This window comes from Mytilus galloprovincialis, chromosome 4 (genome assembly GCF_965363235.1).
Source record: "Mytilus galloprovincialis chromosome 4, xbMytGall1.hap1.1, whole genome shotgun sequence".
NCBI lineage: Eukaryota > Metazoa > Mollusca > Bivalvia > Mytilida > Mytilidae > Mytilus > Mytilus galloprovincialis.
This window is the reverse complement of record NC_134841.1, coordinates 7,193,705-7,216,107: the sequence shown is the minus strand read 5'-3', so window position 1 is coordinate 7,216,107 and position 22,403 is coordinate 7,193,705. Positions and strand designations below refer to the sequence as shown.

At 33.0% G+C, this 22,403-nt stretch overlaps 1 protein-coding gene across 1 annotated transcript; it reads right to left on the bottom strand.

Annotated features, from left to right (window-relative positions):
• Positions 1-295: 295 nt before the first annotated feature.
• LOC143071252 (uncharacterized) lies at positions 296-22,385 on the bottom strand. Its single transcript, XM_076245449.1, has 15 exons — positions 22,281-22,385; positions 17,788-18,006; positions 15,796-15,953; positions 13,839-15,053; positions 13,404-13,443; positions 11,269-11,396; positions 10,560-10,683; positions 9,666-9,742; positions 8,268-8,369; positions 7,724-7,833; positions 7,245-7,419; positions 5,796-5,893; positions 4,728-4,882; positions 4,190-4,319; positions 296-414 (listed from the first exon to the last, which is right to left on the bottom strand). The coding sequence occupies exons 2-15, from the start codon at positions 17,982-17,984 to the stop codon at positions 388-390; spliced, it is 2,736 nt and encodes a 911-aa protein (XP_076101564.1). The 5' UTR covers positions 17,985-18,006; positions 22,281-22,385; the 3' UTR covers positions 296-387.
• Positions 22,386-22,403: the final 18 nt, after the last annotated feature.

Genomic DNA, 22,403 nt, shown 5'->3' with positions numbered 1-22,403 from the left:
CATAGGGAACATGTGTACCAAGTTTGAAGTCGATAGGACTTCAACTTCATCAAAAACTACCTCGACCAAAAACTTTAACCTGAAGCGGGACAGACGGACGAACGGACGAACGAACGGACGAACGGACGCACAGACCAGAAAACATAATGCCCCTCTACTATCGTAGGTGGGGCATAAAAAAGATTTCATGAAATGAATGTATGCCATGTGTTGTTAATATTATCAGATAATTGTCTTTATGAGTAAACCGAAGCATAGTCACATTATAGGTTTGGTGATAAACACGATTGCTATGCTAGATGTTAGAGCCACTTTTATTTTTATAGAAGTTTACAATAATCACATAAATTGTCTGTATATGTATGTATTATATTTAATCTTCATTCACTAATAGTATGGTCTTCTGGGGTTGTTCTGGAAGAAAAATGCAATAATATACAGAGATTAAAAGAACAAGATATATATATACATTCTGATGTTTATTTTGTATTAATTAAGGATATACAACCAGCAAGAAAAGTTGAATACCTGTATATGAAAATCCCTTTGATCGCTGCAATTGTCCTAGATGTGAAGTTTTAAACTAAGTAAACTACAATAAAATTTTGATGAACATTAGAGCTTGACTTTTGTATGAACAATTGTTTATTGTTGAAGACCCCATGTTGACCTCTACATTTTCAATAATCTTTATACTTTTAATTTACACAAAGACGTTGTATATAGAAGAATTTGGAAGTGGTGGAGAGTAAAAAAACAATGAAAACATGGTTAAAAGATTGATCATTCTTGGTCATTCACTATCATCTCTATATACCCATAGATTTATTAAACATACCAATGGATTAGGCCTGAATCTGTAGGCTAACATCATTGATTTATTAAACATACCAATGGATTAGGCCTGAATCTGTAGGCTAACATCATTGATTTATTAAACATACCAATGGATTAGGCCTGAATCTGTAGGCTAACATCATTGATTTATTATACATACCAATGGATTAGGCCTGAATCTGTAGGCTAACATCATTGATTATTATACATACCAATGGATTAGGCCTGAATCTGTAGGCTAACATCATTGATTTATTAAACCTACCAATGGATTAGGCCTGAATCTGTAGGCTAACATCATTGATTTATTAAACCTACCAATGGATTAGGCCTGAATCTGTAGGCTAACATTATTGATTTATTAAACCTACCAATGGATTAGGCCTGAATCTGTAGGCTAACATCATTGATTTATTATACATACCAATGGCTTAGGCCTGAATCTGTAGGCTAACATCATTGATTTATTATACATACCAATGGCTTAGGCCTGAATCTGTAGGCTAACATCATTGATTTATTATACATACCAATGGATTAGGCCTGAATCTGTAGGCTAACATCATTGATTTATTAAACATACCAATGGATTAGGCCTGAATCTGTAGGCTAACATCATTGATTTATTAAACCTACCAATGGATTAGGCCTGAATCTGTAGGCTAACATCATTGATTTATTAAACCTACCAATGGATTAGGCCTGAATCTGTAGGCTAACATCATTGATTATTATACATACCAATGGATTAGGCCTGAATCTGTAGGCTAACATCATTGATTTATTAAACATACCAATGGATTAGGCCTGAATCTGTAGGCTAACATCATTGATTTATTAAACCTACCAATGGATTAGGCCTGAATCCGTAGGCTAACATCATTGATTTATTATACATACCAATGGATTAGGCCTGAATCTGTAGGCTAACATCATTGATTTATTATACATACCAATGGATTAGGCCTGAATCTGTAGGCTAACATCATTGATTTATTATACATACCAATGGATTAGGCCTGAATCTGTAGGCTAACATCATAGATTTATTATACATACCAATGGATTAGGCCTGAATCTGTAGGCTAACATCATTGATTTATTATACATACCAATGGATTAGGCCTGAATCTGTAGGCTAACATCATAGATTTATTATACATACCAATGGATTAGGCCTGAATCTGTAGGCTAACATCATTGATTTATTATACATACCAATGGATTAGGCCTGAATCTGTAGGCTAACATCATAGATTTATTATACCTACCAATGGATTAGGCCTGAATCTGTAGGCTAACATCATAGATTTATTAAACCTACCAATGGATTAGGCCTGAATCTGTAGGCTAACATCATTGATTATTATACATACCAATGGATTAGGCCTGAATCTGTAGGCTAACATCATTGATTTATTAAACCTACCAATGGATTAGGCCTGAATCTGTAGGCTAACATTATTGATTATTATACATACCAATGGATTAGGCCTGAATCTGTAGGCTAACATCATTGATTTATTAAACATACCAATGGATTAGGCCTGAATCTGTAGGCTAACATCATTGATTTATTAAACCTACCAATGGATTAGGCCTGAATCTGTAGGCTAACATCATTGATTTATTAAACATACCAATGGATTAGGCCTGAATCTGTAGGCTAACATCATTGATTTATTAAACCTACCAATGGATTAGGCCTGAATCTGTAGGCTAACATCATTGATTTATTAAACCTACCAATGGCTTAGGCCTGAATCTGTAGGCTAACATCATTGATTTATTACAGTGCTTATCCAGTGATCTTTGGGGTATCAGATTAGCAAAGACTAAAACTACCAAATTGCAGTTAGATTTCTACCCTAACTAAGTGATCAACTGGTAAAATATTTTAGCAGATTGCTCAAGTGAAATTTTGTTAGTAAGAAGTGAGTGCAGTAAAATAAAAAGTAATACTTACCATCCAGAGCCATTTAGTTGATACCTTTGTCAATCATTTCTAACAAAAATAATATCTTACTATAGTATGAGTCACTGAATAAAAAGGTCTAATTTTGACATGGAAACTTCTATCATAAATAAATATTATAAATGAATAGTTTAAAACATTGTTTTGTAGGTGTATATTTTATAGCTTTGTCTTCTTAGAAAAAGTTATTGTGCAATTGTGATTCGAATAATATTTTCTAACAAATTACTGATCTGCTGGCAATAAAGGGAAATAATTTACATTACTGATAATCAGCAAAATTTTGTTCTGTCTGACAAATATCAAATTTCCCCATTTAATTTGTTTGTAACATTATTTCTGTGATTATTCAACTTTTATCCTCTGTTCTGAAAAGAACCATGAAACTTATCTAATGATGAAAGACGATTTAAAATTTTGAAAAAAAGCTGTTAAAACCCTATTATTGAACACATTCAAAGTTCTATAAATCATTCAAATTCCCCTTTAAATTAAGAAGATAACACCAGCCCAGTAATAAGCAATTTCATTTTGACATGCATTTTTATTTATAGGGTAAAATTATAGATTAACAGTTGTTTTGCAAAATGTTGAATTGTTCAAAGTATAAAGGATTCTCTTCCAAGGAGCACAAGATAACTTATAATCAGTATTTTGCAAAACCTTTCTAATCTGTGTCCTACATGCCCTTCAACTTCATACTAATTTTGCATTTCAATTTTTTTTATTCAAGTCGTGTTGATGATTTTTTTGTAGGCAAAACCATAAGCCTGGTATCATTGATTAAATTTTTAGTGTACATTTGAACTCAATATAAATTATTTCCCTTTAATGCCAGCAGATCAGTAATTTGTATAGAAAATATTATTCGAATCACAATTGCACAATAACTTTTTCTTAGAAGACAAAGCTATATAATATACACCTACAAAACAATGGTTTGAACTATTTATTTATAATATTTATTTATGATAGAAGTTTCCATGTCAAAATTAGATCTTTTTATTCAGTGACTCATACTATAGTAAGATATTATTTTTGTTAGAAATGATTGACAAAGGTATCAACTAAATGGTTCTGGATGGTAAGTATTACTTTTTATTTTACAGCACTCACATCTTACTAACAACATTTCACTTGAGCAATCTGCTAAAATAATTTACCAGTTGATCAGTTAGTTGGAGTAGAAATCTAACTGCAATTTGGTAAACTGTTTTAGTCTTTGCTAATGTGATACCCCAAAGGTCACTGGATAAGCACTGTAAACCTACCAATGGATTAGGCCTGAATCTGTAGGCTAACATCATTGATTTATTATACATACCAATGGATTAGGCCTGAATCTGTAGGCTAACATCATAGATTTATTATACATACCAATGGATTAGGCCTGAATCTGTAGGCTAACATCATTCTCTTCCTGTAAGCATCAAATTCATCATCTTCTGCTCCAAGCTCTGCTGGTCTTTCTATACCTAAACCTCTGCCTTCTACAGAGACATTCCCCCTTAAGACACAATAAAAAAAGTCCATTTTAGTCATATTTTATCAAAATTTGTACATTTTTAATAAAAGTAGCTGAATTTTTATTGTCTCCGATTTATTCACAACATTTTTTAGACTGAGCAAATGCGAGTTTGACATATTGTGTAGGCACTTGTTTTTTGCTAAAGGTAAAATGTTAAATCTCTTTATAACTGAATCTTGTTTTGCTGTTGTGAATCTGTCTAATTGATGTACAAAGCCGAAATTTGCTCATATGAATATCAGGTGAATCTTATTTCAGGTTAATTTTATGTAATTAACATAATATTCACATAAATTTTTTAACATGAAATTCACATTGTTTTCAAGTGAAATTCACATGAACAAAATGTTCCTGTGTATATGTTACAGAGCTACAGACAATACTTACTTATTAACAGGATCAACGATGCCTTGACTTTCTGGTCCTAATCCTTCTCCTTCTTTCCATCCTAACTTCTCCAACATCTTGTACCCTACATTTTCACAGGTCAATTTAAATTCCTTATAGTCTGAGAAATCTGGCTCTCTTCCATCTTTCAATGCCTAAAATATTTGTTTTAAATTGTATCTTTAGAGATTGTTGACCCAAAAGGACATGAATGTTTCAACGCATACAGTTCAAATGTGAAATAGAATCATTATCTAGTGAAATTGAATAAAACAATTTTAATATGTATTTTTATCCCTGTGACAAGGAGGTATCAAGTTATAATGAGTACCCAAATTGCACCTATTTAGCAAAAATAACAGCGGAAATCTTACAAGACTAAACAATTTGTATTTTTATGATTTGATGCTATGCACATCTTTCAACATATGTAACAATAATTAGATATACACAAAACGTTCACAGTATATATCAACAGATGAATTGTTTACTGAAAAAGCAAAATGTACGGAAACGTCGCATGGCGACGTCATCAAAATGTCATTATATTAAAATTAGCAAATACAATATATTACAAGTATCCATTTCTTAAAAAATGAAGAGTAAGTTGAACTAATATCCAATTGTTCAAATATTTAAAGAATTAAACAAAAGCTCTGTTATTCGACTTTTGACAATGCGATTTTAAGCTTGGATGCAATTTGGGTACTCCTCATTACAGAATCATTGATGGTTTGGAGGTCAGTTCAGCCAATTTTTCTATGATTCCATATGGATTCAAAATTAAATTGGTGAAACCATATAGTAAATAATGATACATCTACAAAATAAACACATAACGAAAAACTTTTGTCTAAAGCATAAATAAATGTAGGTTGAAAAACTGTCAATATAGGTACAATTTTGGTCCCTCACGTTAAATGTCTGTCCTGCCATTTTGAAATTAAACAATCTTCAGGACTATTTTTTTTATCAAGATGACCTCTACAATGGTGTTGATATGTTAAGTGATTTGTCTTCATGTTTACAGCAGTGGTATTTAGACATAAAATCTCTATTAGTTCTTACCTTGTAAGTTTCCATGAACCTTTCTAATTCATCAGGTGGCAAGAAATCACCAATAAAATGTTTTCCTTTATTAGATTCTGTTAACTTATCTGCCCATTCTGAAAATACATGTCAAAGAAAATATCAATTAACAAATTCTATTTCTGTATCTCTGTTTTCTGTTCTTATAACACTGAAGAGATAACGTGTCTTTGAATCTGTATAAGATGTTTGAAAGTCAAATAAAATATATTTATTCAATTTGCATCACAGTTTTAATACTTCAGTTTACCAGATGTAGTTTTGGCTGTATGTTTTAAGGTCAAATGTTTCTGACCTTCCCAAACTTTGTGAATTTAGATTAGTCCTTTATTTCTGGTGTCCTTGTGGTTGTTGTCTCCCTGATGTTTATCTGACATCTTTTTTGTTTTATATTTGGCTTCCAAATCTTTACCTATTAGACATACCTGATTTGAGGTAATACTAAAACAGGTATTGTAGACAATTCAACTGTATTGTAATCAGAGTAGAGTCCTTTGGTTAATTATTTAATTTTGCCACTGAATATTTACTAAAATGGTTAAATTGATGAAAAGTTGTTTAAAGTAGCAGTCCTCAAAATACTACACACATTGTTTTGCAAGAGAAAATGAATAAATAGGATATGCAATCATCTTGGTTAAAAAATGCTTAACATATGGATTTAAATTAAGGTCAACAAATTGCTGAAAGAAGTATCTATGTTTTGTTATTTTTTGTTTAATACATACCTCTAGTAGCAACCATTTCCGATGTTCTTTGTTAATGTTCTATGTATTGTTATTTTTTTTCAATTCATACCTCTAGTAGCCACCATTTCTGATGTTCTCTGTTAATGTTCTATGTATTGTTATTTTTTTCAATACAAACCTCTAGTAGCCACCATTTCCGATGTTCTTTGTTAATGTTCTATGTATTGTTATTTTTTTTCAATACCTACCTCTAGTAGCCACCATTTCCGATGTTCTTTGTTAATGTTCTATGTATTGTTATTTTTTTTTTAATACATACCTCTAGTAGCCACCATTTCCGATGTTCTTTGTTATTGTTCTATGTATTGTTATTTTTTTTTAATACATACCTCTAGTAGCCACCATTTCCGATGTTCTTTGTTTATGTTCTATGTATTGTTATTTTTTTTTAATACATACCTCTAGTAGCCACCATTTCCGATGTTCTTTGTTAATGTTCTATGTATTGTTATTTTTTTTTAATACATACCTCTAGTAGCCACCATTTCCGATGTTCTTTGTTAATGTTCTATGTATTGTTATTTTTTTTTAATACATACCTCTAGTAGCCACCATTTCCGATGTCCTTTGTTAATGTTCTATGTATTGTTATTTTTTTTTAATACATACCTCTAGTAGCCACCATTTCCGATGTTCTTTGTTAATGTTCTATGTATTGTTATTTTTTTTCAATACATACCTCTAGTAGCCACCATTTCCGATGTTCTTTGTTTATGTTCCCATGTTCCACCTTCTATGTCTTCATCAGAATCATATTCATATTTCTGAGCAGTTTTACCCATCCCTTGTGCATCAGCTAACGCTGCTTCCGTAGCTTTCTTCTGAGCAATAATTAGCTGATACATCATATTCATCTATCATAAAATAGAAAGAAAAAATTTCTTAATTACTGCCCTGTTAGAAAGTAGGCTTTCAGTGTCAGCCAAGGCTAACTTTATTTTTAAATGTGACTTACATAAAATAGTTGTTAGTGGCAAGGGGTTGAGCTCTCATAACCTTGCCCTGCCACATTCATTATGTGTGGCTGTCTTGTGTTGGGAGACTGTAATTCAATGTTTCCGTCTACCTCATTTGTTTTTGATGCACATTGTTGTCTCATTGGCAATTATAATATATCTCCTCATTTTTGTAGCTTATTAATCTGAATAGGAACAATACCTCCTGTTGCTCTCTAATTTGTTTCAGCTGTTCTTCTGTCATTTCAGAACTACCAACCATACGACGAGCAAAGTCTTCTAAAGTCACTGTTGGTGCATGCTGTGAGGGTACTGCAAAAGAAATTAGTCACTTTAAATTACAACACTAGTACTACAGACAACCTTATGTTTCTTTGAATAAAGACGTTCTAAAAATTTATTTGATAAGCCTTTTAAAATAAATATCACTCTTTCTTGTTTTATATGAGATTTTGTCACTATTTTATGAAATTGATTTCTTATTATTTCATCATCACAAACAGCCTTCATCAGTTTCTGTGCTTCACTACTGAAAAATAATGACAGACCATTTGGTTTCCAAAATAATTATCTTTTTTTTTTATGATCTCATCATTCTGAACATTTCTGGATCTGGATTTACAAGAAGATAAATAAAAGTGTCAGTTTTGATCTTTTGATTTCATCATCATAAATACCTTAGTTGGTATTAAATACTGAATTTGATAAAATGGAGATCTATTCCATACATCAATCTTACAACTTACCATGTGATAAAATAGGAGGAACAATATCATCTTCTGCTCCCCATCTACTTTTTCTCTTCTTTCCTTTACTTTCCTGTTTTACATTGTCTTCTTTGTTGTCTTCTAAAAATCACACAAAAAACTTAAATTAAAAAAAAATCAATTTACTAGATTATTAAGGCACCTCTACTATAATAAACAATCACCACAGGATACAAGAACTAAATAAGATGTGCTAGTTATTGCTATGGGCTATTGCTCACTTCTGATACCCCTTATATATCGAAAACAGAGTTGATAGCAATAAATGTGAAAACACATCACACAGTATGTGATGCATCTATGAAGCTTTGTACAAAATGTAAGGATGCTCTAATTTTAATTCTTGAGAAAAAGTTTATGTAATTTTATGAAAAAGGCGGTTGGATGACAGAGACATATAAAAGCTGTTACTGGGTAACCCCACAATTTGTACACAAAACTTATCATTAATATCAGTCATGTTAGTAATGTTCTAAGATATCTAATTAATCCCTTTAAAACAGCCTATTAATTTAATTAATAGAAAAACTTCTGAATCAGTAAAAATATTTTACAAGTTTTGTTCAACATTTCTATCAATAAGCATAAACATCAAGTCAAAATTAAACAAGCAAGACATGGGAAGTAACTCTAAATTAAACAAGAAAGACATGGGAAGTAACTATACATTAAACAAGAAAGACATGGGAAGTAACTCTACATTAAACAAGAAAGACATGGGAAGTAACTCTACATTAAACAAGAAAGTCATGGGAAGTAACTCTACATTAAACAAGCAAGACATGGGAAGTAACTGTACATTAAACAAGCAAGAAATGGGAAGTAACTCTAAATTAAACAAGAAAGACATGGGAAGTAACTCTACATTAAACAAGAAAGACATGGGAAGTAACTCTACATTAAACAAGCAAGACATGGGAAGTAACTCTACATTAAACAAGCAAGACATGGGAAGTAACTCTACATTAAACAAGCAAGACATGGGAAGTAACTCTAAATTAAACAAGACATGGGAAGTAACTCTTAATTAAACAAGAAAGACATGGGAAGTAACTCTACATTAAACAAGCAAGACATGGGAAGTAACTCTACATTAAACAAGAAAGACATGGGAAGTAACTCTACATTAAACAAGCAAGACATGGGAAGTAACTCTACATTAAACAAGCAAGACATGGGAAGTAACTCTAAATTAAACATGCCAGACATGGGAAGTAACTCTAAATTAAACAAGCAAGACATGGGAAGTAACTCTAAATTAAAAAAGAAAGACATGGGAAGTAACTCTACATAATAAACTTCCACACAATTGTTTTGGCTGTATAACATACAAGTATATTACAGCTGAGGTGTTGAACAGAAGTAAGTTGTTCTTACCAAATGACTTTCCAGATAACACCATTACTTTATATCTGTAATATTTATAGGCATCACTTTTCTGTTCATACAAAAACCTACAAATAAACAACATGTGATTATTAAAACAAATTTTATTTTTATATTATCTCTATCTGAATATGTAAGGACTGCACTCTGAATTCACAAGTGATTATATTCAATTTGATAATTTACTGAAATTTAAAGAAAGTTTTGCAAGTCATGTCTGTATGCAAAGACTGATACACCTACATGATTTAAACTGTGTTTGTTTTTTATATTTGCTAGAGGTATAGGGGGAGGGTTGAGATCTCAAAAAACTTGTCAACACTGCATTTGTGTGCCTATCCCACATCAGGAGCCTCTGGCCTTTGTTAGTCTTGTATGATTTTTAATTTAAGTTCATTTATATATTTCTACGTTAAGTTTGACGCCCATTATCTCTGATCTAATACACATTTTTTGATAAGGAGACAGCTGAAGCATGCCTCAGGGTGCTGGGTTTTTCTTGCTGAATTGATGACCCATTAGTGGCCTACAGCTGTTTTCTGCTTTTTGGTTGGGTTGTTGTCTCTTTGACACATTCTCCATTACCATTCTCAATTTTATTCTACTGAATATATGACAAATAAGATGAACTAGCAAATACAGTGTTATAAAAATTAAGGTAAATTTTATCTTGTATTAGTCTCTTTCAAACCAGCTGAATGAACTTGCTATGGGAATGGGCATGTATTTTTTTGAAATTAAGTTTCCGACAATTCTGTTAAAAAGGTTTAATAGTTATCTCAGTGTTTTTTTCCATTAAATTGTGTTATATCTTACAGAAATGATTACTTTATCTTCAATTAAAAGATATGGGGAATAACTCCACAATTTTTTAATGTGACATACCAGAAATCCGGATTCTTTCGACTGGAACAGAAAACCTTCACCTCCACCTCTGGACCTCCTTTTGCTACATCAGCTGCTAACTTATCAATGGTTGCCGTGGTAACAGGATCCTGTGGTGGAAAAACTAGAAGCAGCCTATCAGAATCATTGTTCTCTGGGTCGAACTAGCATTCAAACAGCAAAACTAACATAATATTTTTATCTTTGTTCTCAAATTTCTACACTTACAGCAAGCCTTTTTTTGCCATGGTATCAATGTTTAGTTATTTTTGCACTTAATGTAATTTTGATAAAAAAAATGTTTTTCTTTTTTATTCAATTTTCTAAACTTATCATATTATAGCATATCTTATTGCCATTGTATCAATTATTTATTGTTTCTTTCACTTACTGTAGTTTTGAGTTTAAATTCAGGACATAGTTTCTTAGATCTACAATAATGCTTCATGTAATTTGTATTTTTGGCACAGAAATAATCATGTAAATGCAAGATACATGTATAATATGAACCTGAGTTGATATTTATTGTCATACAAATGTACAATATATGTATGTAATGTACGTAGTCAACTGATTTCTTTAAAGTGTTTGTTAATTTGGGATCAATAATCAACCCCTTTTTTTCTCAAATTGTCCTGTGTTCTCTGGTGATATAATAGATCAGTGTTTTAAGTACTATACATTTAAGCTTGATGATAAAGGTACATACCTATTGTCTCCTTTTTGTCCTCTGTGTCACCTCTGTCATCTACTGTATCAAATACATTGGTTAAGTTCCTGGATGATTTACCGCAGTCTCCTGTACCTTCTTCTTTTATCAACGGTTTCTTAGATTGACTATAAAAAATAAATGAATATAAATATCTATGAAAAGTGGATGCTTCAAAAATACTTCTGATTCACATAATTTTTAACATTTTGATTATGGTTGATTGTTGGTGTTTTAACTTTTAAGAGCTACAATTTTGTGTCAGTCAGTTTTTAAAGGTGGAGGAATCTGGAGTGCCAGCAGAAAAACCACTGACTTTTATTTAAAATTTTGAAATTTGTGACATACGGAACATGGTTTCAGCAAGAGTCCTTTTACTGTTTATTATTTTTCGGGGAATCTCAAATCTACCAAGAGCTTTAAAAACTGCTTAACTCTATAGAGTAAAGCTGTTCCAGAAATACACACGGTTTAAACCAATTGTAAGAAAATAAAACAATAAATTAATTATTTCAGCTGCAAATTCTTGATAACATAAGCTTTAGTTACAATTCCTAAAATAATAATTAAACTATAAAATATATCACATGAATGAAATAGTGAAGATATTTCAATATTGTTTAAACCTATACCAAGCATGATAGTATATTAGTTCACTTGTCAAGTTTTTGAAATTCAAAATAGGGCAAAGAAATGGCCAAGGAGTGTTTAACAAATGAAGTTACTAAACATATTTCAATGCAAACTAGATATCATTGAGATGGGAGCCATCTCTGTGGGCCCCGCTGTGAATAATGTGCATTAAAAAATTGTATCTTTACCATAGGACATGGGTTTGTCAACTGAAATCAAAGTTTTTGACCTTGACCTTTGACCTATGAAGTTGTAAATAAATTATGACACACCCTTTGGTGTTGGTTTATAAACATGTCAAGTATAAACTTTGAAATGATAAAGGTTCTCAAGATATAGAGCGGACACGATCTTTACCATAGGACATGGGGTTGTCAACTGAAACCAAAGTTTTTGACCTTGACCTTTGACCTAGGAAGTTGCACATAAATTATGACACACCCTTTGGTGTTGGTTTATATACATGTCAAGTATAAACTTTGAAATGATAACGGTTCTCAAGATATAGAGCGGACACAATCTTTACCATAGGACATGGGGTTGTCAACTGAAACCAAAGTTTTTGACCTTGAACTATGCCCTAGGCAGTCGTTCATAAATTATGACACGCCCTCTGGTGTTGGTTCATATACATGTCAAGTATAAACTTTGAAATCATAACGGTTCTCAAGATATAGAGCGGACACGATCTTCACCTCAGGACACAGGGTTGTCAACTGAAACCAGTTTTTTGACCTTGACCTTTGACCTAGGAAGTTGTACATACATCATGACACGCCCTCTGGTGGTGGTTAATAAACATGTAAAGTATTAAGTATGAAATCATAATGGTTCTCTAGATATGGAGCGGACACAAAGTGTTACGGACGGACGGACGGACGGACAGACAGACGGACGGACGGACGGACAGACTGATCACTATAGGGGACCGCCTTTGGCGGGACCCTAATTATATTTACACACTTGCAGGTATGATCTTAAAATCTTTATATATATGTTTTTTTCTAAATGTGTAAGAAATTTAAATATATGTAAACTTTGAATAACACTGCTACATTGTAGGTAAAACAATCTGTGACTAGCTTTTCATATCAAAACTGGTAAGCATGATTTATAACAGTTGGCTAGATTTATAGATTATTGTTGATCATCTCAACGAGATTGATTTTCTCGCTTGAGCCGGGATGGCAAAAGCGAGAAAGGCAATTGAGTTGAGATGACCAATGAAAATCTGTTTATCGCTATTTTACCTAGGACGACAATGTCAATTTCATGCCAGTTTCATTAACAACGCCATGTGACTCCTTAGTTTCTTGCGATAATTTTCCTTCCCAAGCGAGTAGCATATAAAAATTATCACAAAAAAAAAGATCAAAGGAAAAATGCAGAAAATAGCAATAATAGATAGTATTACTGTTACTCCTAAATGAACAAAACTTGAACACATTTCAACTTGAAATCTTAATATTCAAATATACCAACTACTCATATAAATAAAATACCTGCTGTTTTCTTTCTTCATTTGAAAAGATAATGTTTTATCTGTAAAAAAAATGTTATAATGTAAGTGATTACTTTAGTAGTTAAAAAGTCTATCTTTAAAAATAAACATGCATGTAAGATGAATCATTTAATCTTTTAACATTAAACGAAATTTTTACATATCTGCATCCAAAGGACTTGGAATTTCTGAAATCATGGTACAAAATGTTCTTTCCAACCTAAAATTAGGTTATAGTCTTAACTAACTTTTCTGGCATCTGGTCAGTTCAACTTTACTTGAAAATTTAACCTAAAAAGATTTCATAGATGCTATATGCTATATTATACTTTCACCTGAATTCACTTTCTCTTTAAAAAAAACTTGGTTAACTTAATTATTTTGCTTCTTAATGATAAAATCATCAATATCTCTATAAATTTGCTTATTTGACTACCTGGTGAGTCTGCTTCTGTTGGAACTGATGGGTCATATTCATCTGCAGATTCTCTTTTAATTTTTATAGGATTTCCATAATCATCAAATAATGTCCCTAATTTCTGGTCTATGGGATTCCCATAATCATCAAATAATTGTTCTGAATCGTTATTTATTAAATTTCCATATTCATCATATTCAAATTTTTCTTCGCTGCCATTTTTAATATGAGCTCCATGATGTTTTCCTTTATGTTTTTCCAAAGTAGGTGATGTAGGTTCTGATGGGTCATACTCCTCTGGATCTTCATGACGTTGTGGTGGAGGACGAGGTGGTGCACTCTGTAAACTGACCATTGGTGGTGGTCCTGGTTGTGGAGGAGCTGCAGAGAACATAGGATGAGGAAGTCCAGGATGATGTGGTCCTGGCTGAAAAGGCTCAGTTCCTGGGGGGAATTGTGGATGTTGCTGACCTGGAAACATAGATGGAGGAGGTGGTCTAGGTGGCATTGCACCCTGATGTTGAGGCCCACCAGGTATTACAGGCATATGTGGTCTTGGTGGTCCCTGTGGAATAATCTGAGGTGGCCTTGGTGGCATCCCTTGTGCCAACAAATGTGGTGGCATTTGTCCATGAGGCTGAGGTGACATCTGATCAGGAGACTGTAGTTGCATTGTGACAGTACCAGGAGGTTGATGTGGCATCTGAACCAGTGGTTGTGGAGGAGGAAGTCTATGACCAGGAGGTAATATCTGTTGAGCCATCAGTGGCATTGGCTGCGAGTTAGGTTGCTGTTGGAGAAAAGGTCTAGGAGGATGTAACTGCTGTAGTATTGGTTGTTGAGGCTCTGAAATATTTGGGCTACTGACTGGTGGCTCTAAGTTTTGTTGCATTAAGGGTCTTGGTGGCATTGGCATCCTAGGTCTTGGACCTGGAGGGCCAGCATTGTGTGTCATTAAGAGTGGTGGCTGATTTGGTGCTTGTCCTGGAGGTGGTCTTGTAGGAGGTGGAGGCCTTCCATGTGGGAAGGGTCGCAGCTGACGTGGTTGTTCCAGTGGTACTTGTGGTCTAGGAGCTGGGTTTTGTGAGGGAAAGTTTTCACCAAATGCTGTTTGTTGATTAGCTGTTAAAGGATTCATTTGTAGCTGATGTTTTTGTTCTGTTTCTTGGTCTTTTTGGTTTTCTATATTGTCTTTCTTTTCTTCTTTTACAGTTGCAGCTGTTATTCTACTTGCTGACAAAACAGAAGAGTGCAGAAATTTTAGTTGTGCATTAATTGCATCAATCATTAATAAATTAAATCATAAAAATATGTTTTAATCAATACGAAAATAAGGAGGAAAGCAGCAGAATACGATGACGTATACAATTCTTTCCTCTGAGACATATTTCATGTAGAATTTTTAAACTTTAGATACAATATATCTGACATTTGTCTATGTAAAGAAATAATTTGGTAGACCATATATAATAATGTTTGGTTAATTTTTCTGAAGAACAATATGTAGCTAGGTTGCAGTAATCAGAACACAAAATATTTACCATTCTAACATAAACATGATAAATAAAGGAAAGTTCATATATAGCATGTAATTAGTATGTGGTATAGACTTTGCTCATTGTTAAAGGCTGTATAGAGACTTATAGTTGTTAATCTCTGTGTCATTTTGGTCACTAGTGAAGAGTTGTCTCATTGGCAAGCATACCACATCTAATTTTTATATTTTTAAGACTTCAAAATCAAATTTTTTTTTTTTTGATATTTAACATGTAAGCAGTGTTCTCCCCAGATATTTCATTTAGCATCCTGGTAAACAGGGGAATTAAAATACCATCTTGTTTCTAAAAATTATACCATCACATCCATAACATAATCCATAAGAAAACAACTTAAGATAGCATCACATTTAAGATTATAGCATCACATTACCATGATGCTAAAAGGCCCTGGGAGAACACTGAATGTAAATACAAACCTGATGCAAGACCTTGCATTTGTCTAAATCTTTCCATAAAGTTTCCATCATTCACAAAAAATGGAGTAGCAGAAGCCTTTTGGGGTTCCTTCTTTACTTCGGGGAGGTGAGTTCCAAATTTTGACTTCTTTGCTGGAAACCCAGGCCTTTTTCCAGTACTACAAAATGAATACTTTTTAACACAAATATATATTATTTTTCTTCTCCGTTTACTAATCAGTAATGCAAGAATTATCAAAATGAGTTGGAACAGTAAAAGGCCAAATCAATTATTTAGTTGAAAAGCAATTAGAAAACAAAAAGTTATAAAAAGGCACAACTAATGACTAGATAATTTTATGCAAATAAAATAAAACACAGTCAAAAACATTCAAATTTCATTTTAGTTTTAAAAGAGTTTTCTTTTCATTTCTGTTGATGAGTGAGCACCATACTCATTTGGCTGTAAATGTAACTTTCACTTTCTTTGTTTTTGATCTTATTGTTATAAAGAGAAAAAAACAAAACTGGCAGAGTGGTTGAAACAAACAAGACACAAACTAAACGACCAATTGCCTGTCAGGGTATAAACCAAATAAAATAGCTATCACATATATATATATACTGAGAGAAATTTATTTTAAGATGACAGTGTTCTAGCTACAAATTTTGAATAGGGCGCAGCTCCCGCCCTTTTTTTTTGACGCCCATGCCTCTTTTCTGTAGTTCATCGGCCGCCCTGCTGTTTTCATTGTGGAAAATCGGAAATTGCTGCCTTTGAAATAAAGGTAAATTCGTAAATTCTTCCATGAACAGGTAGTTCAGCTACTTGTGCAAACTGTCAAATTAAGTGACCCATTAAGTGTATGACTTCATCTGTCAGCTTTTGTGTCAAACACATTGTTAATTAACACTTATTACCTTAGCTTTAGGTCATAAATAAACAGTTTGACAAAAAAAAAATGTGTTACTTCCCCTTATTTATTACCTTTTCACAATATATTCCTTGAATTATGTTTCTTTTTGTTAAAAGGTTAAATATATAATAAATTAAATGCAAATGCATATAAAAATATTAATTTAAATTATTTTCACTTTAATACGCTTCAAAAAGAAATATTTTGAAAATAATATTTTGCATCTTCACTTCCATTAATTAATCTATCAAGTGCAATTAAGAAAAAATAATTTCTGATATTAATTACTCACCTGCTAATGATATGGTAAAAGAAATTGAATAAAGATAAAAAAAAAAAAAAAAAAAAAAAAAAAAAAGTAGTTTTACAATATAAGGAAAGAGTTTGTTGAAAAGGGTCATGACCGTAGATTTATGAAGTCAACCATAAAATGTTGTGTCAGTCATAATTTTACTCCATTTTAACTGAAACTTGATGACAGTAATGCATAATAAAAGTTACCTGCTAATTAATTATAAGGCTTACATAATTGCTTTTTTTTTCAGTGATATTAATTGACGCTTAAAATTGCCCTTTTCCTGACTCACACCCTGCCTTTTTCAAATCCTAGCTAGAACACTGATGGGATAACATATTCGGTTGATATAATTCCACTATATCAATGCCTAAATAATAAATCCAATATCTTGAAGATGAAAAAAACCTATGCATTAAGAAGCTTAGTGGTGACAAATCCTTTATATATATACATTTGCTTGAGGGGTGAATTAGAGTTACTGCAGTTGAAAAAAAACTATTTCACTCATTTACATAAAAAATGGTGGGTAACACAATTGGTAAAAAACCCAATGGGTTAGTTCTTAGATCTGGTGCTCTGAGTATAAAATGGATAACATAATATGTTGGTCTCGGATGGACATCAGAAAATTATTTTTACATCAAACATGTAACTACATATAACTTACACTGGAGGTGGCAAAGGAGTTGTAGAAGAAGGTGTTAACATATACATGTAACTTACACTGGAGGTGTTTAAGGATGTATTAACATATAACTTACACAGGAGGTGTAGAAGTAGGGCTAACATTTAACTTACACTGGCGGTGTAGAAGTAGGTGTTGCTGCTGAATTTTTTGTCACTGCAGCTATTTCATCTGCCTTCATTTTTTCAAGAATTTTTCTCTTCTTTTCTTCAATTATCTTTTCCTGTTCACTCATCTGTGTCATTTTTTCTCTATAAGTTGTGTTGGTGTAACCCAGTGTGTTTGGGGTTTGTTTTGGCTTATTTGCCATGGTGGTTGAAGGTAGTCAAATGCTGAAAAAGAAATTAAAAGAAATTATCCAGATCCTTATTTCTTTCATTAAATTAAAATACATAGAGATTAAGCATGATGTATGTCTGAGCAAAGGGTTTGAAGTGATAAAGATAAGCTGTAATAACACCCTATAGTTATTACAGTCATTTTTTTCTGTAACACATTGTTACATACTAGGTGTACGATGCATGATTGGCAAATTATGAACTGTTTTATCTTTTTTATCATTTAGAATTTATATCTAGGCAATAGTTTAACAATATAAATAGAACAAAACATATGACTCAAATTGGCCCTTTAAAACATGTAACATATGTTATCACAGTTTTTTTTATTACAGTCGAACCTCGTTGTGTCGAACTCGGTTGTGTCGAAAACTCGGATGAGTCGAAGTAATTTCTCGGTCCTGGTAAAATTCCCGTTTGATCAATGCATAATTACCTCTGATGAGTCGAACTCAGTTGATTCGAATACTCGGTTAAGTCAAGTAAATTTTATAGTCCCGTCGAAGTAATATAATGTAAATTGACCCCGATGTCTCGAACTTCGAAAGTAAGAATTTTCGAAAGATGCAGACCTAATCATAAAAATTCAAATCGGTAGTATTTCTTATGTCAATTAATCATTTTCAAAAGAGATTAAAGCTGAGTAAACATACTTGTTTGTATAACAGTTAAAATGACATGTTTATGGTGACCGCTAATTAACACCTTTGTTTATCGTTCAAGCGGAATGTTAGTGTGTTGAACATTTTTCACCTGAGATCATGATAAAACAAAACGAATTTAATTGACCCAAGCCGAGATAAAATGAATCGTTATATTTAAAACTCATTAATTACCATAAATAAAAGGATTAGGACAATTATAATAAATTCATGATAATTTAATGTTAAGCAGACGACCTGATCAGAGACCATTCAGAACTTATTTCGTGCCGCAAGTGATTTCATAATTTATAGCGACTGACCTTTGTAAATATTTGTGTAGACTAATGATTTTATTTGTGCATGATTTGTATCTGTTCTTGTGTTTTTAATTATTACGAAGGACCAAAAATGGAGATTGAATACACAATCATACAGTGTCTTATCGAGAATTAAAAAAAAGGCACACTATTTATTGTATCTAGTTTACACAAATCTCATACCATATTTCATGCATTCAAAATTTATGACGACACACTCGACCTCGGATGAGTCGAACCTCGGATGAGTCAAATACTTTGGTTCAGTCCCTTCAACTTTGACACAACAAGGTTCGACTGTAATTAGTCCACAATAACAATTGATGATATTTTCTCTTTAATAATAACCCTATAGAGTTGTATCCTTAACTGATATATATATATGACTATATAAATTTTGGAAATTTTTTGCTAGTCTTAATCAATATTCATTTGTCTGGGGCATCTGGATAGTAGCTAACAGTGCAGACTAGTATTATGTTATACTTTGTCTGAATAGACACTATAGACAATCCAAGTTGACTTTACAGACAGTCCTAGATAACTTATTGATGTTTGAATTGTCTTCATAGTCAGACTGAGTCATCTTATGAGTGGGTCCTATAGACACCTTATCACTCTTTGGATATATGTGCTCGTTTATCCAAGAATGTGCACTGCTTGAACTTTTGAAACAATCACTTTTACACTGTGGCGTAAAATTTTACGAGAACCTTTGTGATGTCCATCAATAGCAGACAAACAGTGATAAGGTGTGTTGGACTCAAACAGACTTGTCTTTAGGGCAAGATGTCCTGCATTGGCACTATATTAGCCTTAGTTCTAAGTAAATCCCACCACTTAGTATGTCTTTGCTTGAAATACCAAATAAGTAAACACAGGTTAAGCCACATATGAAAATGAAGTATTACTGTTCATTAGCTCAACGCTCTTGTGAGACACAGCTGATTGCCACAATTCATGAACTGGCAAATGGGCTATCAAATGGCCAACAAATTGACGCAATATTATTAGACTTTGCCAAAGCCTTTGATAAGGTGCCACACAAGCGACTTCTCCATAAGCTCAAATTCTACGGAGTTGGTGACTCTAATCTCAAATGGGTGGAGAGCTTCCTGAACAGTAGGAAACAACATGTCCTACATTTGTCCAAGTGGAGGGAACAATGTCAGACGAAGCAGAGGTAGTTTCTGGCATACCACAGGGTACAGTAGTGGGACCCCTGCTCTTTCTCGCCTTCATCAACGACCTCCTAGAATCTGTTAACTCTAGTGTGAAACTTTTTGCTGATGACTGCCTGTTGTATAGATCTTCCTATTAGATCCACCAGCGATTCCACCAATCTGCAAGACGACCTAGATAAGCTAGAAAAATGGGAAAACGACTGGCAAATGGCATTCCATCCACAGAAATGTACCACCATCCACATTAGTAAGAAAAGCAAACTCATCATATGGGATTACCATCTGCATGGCCACACCCTTGAAAGCGTCCCAGGTGGGAAATACCTTGGGTTATATATTAGCAAGGACCTGTCTTGACGCGAGCAATATAAACCAGACCACAGCAAAAGCCTCCAGATCTGTTGGATTCCTATGTAGGAACCTCAGGAGTTGTCCTCAGGAAGTCACAAGTTTAGTGAGGCCTGTCCTCGAGTATGCCAGTGCTGTATGGGATCCCTACCATCAACAGCAAATCCAACAACTCAAAAATTTACAACGCCAGGCTGCCAGATTTGCAATGGGGGACTACTTCTCTCAAGAGAACCTGGTTGCGTAACAAAAATGACTCAGCAACTAGGTTGGCAACCACTTGAACACAGAAGAGCCAGGAACAGAGTTATCATGTTCTACAAAATTATAAATCATGTTGATGAAGTACCTGTTCACCACCTGCTCATTCACCATAACACCAGAACCTGTGGTTCCGAGTTTAATAACATCAGACAGATCAGGGCCAAACTGGATTACTTCAAGTACTGATTCATTCCTGCCACCATCATATCCTGGAACCAGGGGCTTCATTATCTTTCATGTTGACTGGTACTTTCCACGTTTCTAGGTGGTACTTTTCAATTTATTCCAGGAGTATCTTGTATAAAAATTCCTACATTTAGGCGGTACTTGTCAATAGCATAGGAGGGTAAATGTACCGGGTACCGCCTCCTAATGAATGGCCTGTGGAACAACATACCTCCAGACATCCGAGCTTCCCCGTCTGTGGAACATTTTAGACACACTGCGTGTCGACACTACTCCACATCTAAACTACAGCCTTGATTTTAACTGTACATACAGATCTCATTTTAACTGTAAATACTTGAAGGTTTTTAGCTGTTCACTCACGCTGGAGTATATATACACTCAAAAATGAGTCCACTCCTTGATGGGAAGATAGACAGATGGATAGATAGTTAGAATATAATTTGTTGTTTAGTGGTCAGCAATATTCATTTTGGTAATATGGGACGAAGTGAAAAAAAAAAAAAATTGGGAAAATTTTCCCAAAATTTTCATTGTACTAACATGACTAATGAACTCAAAATCGTTCAATTTTTTTGATGTCATGTTTTGTAATTCCCTCATCTGCCCAAAAATCTACAATGTTTTCCTTTTTCGGGTCTCGTTTATATGAAACTTTGAGTAAAATATATATTTATCAGTCTAGTATTAAATAGGAAGGAACGCAATACCAATTTCATTTTTAATAATTCCTTGATATGAAAACATGTTACCTGATGATAGCGTTTCTTTGTTTACATTGCATATGACGTCATAACTTAAATAACGTCACAACTAACATCCCTCACAACCATGACAACAGAACCAAAATCGGAAACGTTAGGGTATTTCCGTTTCTTTTTTTTTTTTAAACAAATATTTAAGTTACAAAAAAATAATTCACTGTTACAGACTTTGTCCCCATTTACAGGTAATGCCTGCCTCATATTAATGCATATATACACTGTAAAATAAATTGAGCAATCAGATTGGAGTTAATTTACGCAACTTTAACATGGGTTACAATTCTGAACGTTGTTAGGGACGACATCAAAAGATCGATGTAGGATAAAAAACTTAAATCAAATAGTTTGGGGTGTGAGGTTATAATTCTGCAAGTTTTGTATATCTAAAATCGATTTTTAAATATATACCTAGTATTGGTCAGTTGGTAAATCAATTTTTCCCAAATTAAGTTAAATGGGGGGTGGGGGTCAGTGAAAAAACTATGTGAATTAAGTTTTTTATCCTTCATTGAACTTTTGATGTCGTCCCTTACACAGTAGATTTTAGCAATTATTACTTACAATAACAATTTTTTTGGTGTAAGGTGATTTTAGATCTTTAACCGGAAATATACACTTTTTCTACTTTCCAACAAAAGAGCAAAACACGTGCTACGTTTATGTAACACAGTTTTTCATTGGTTA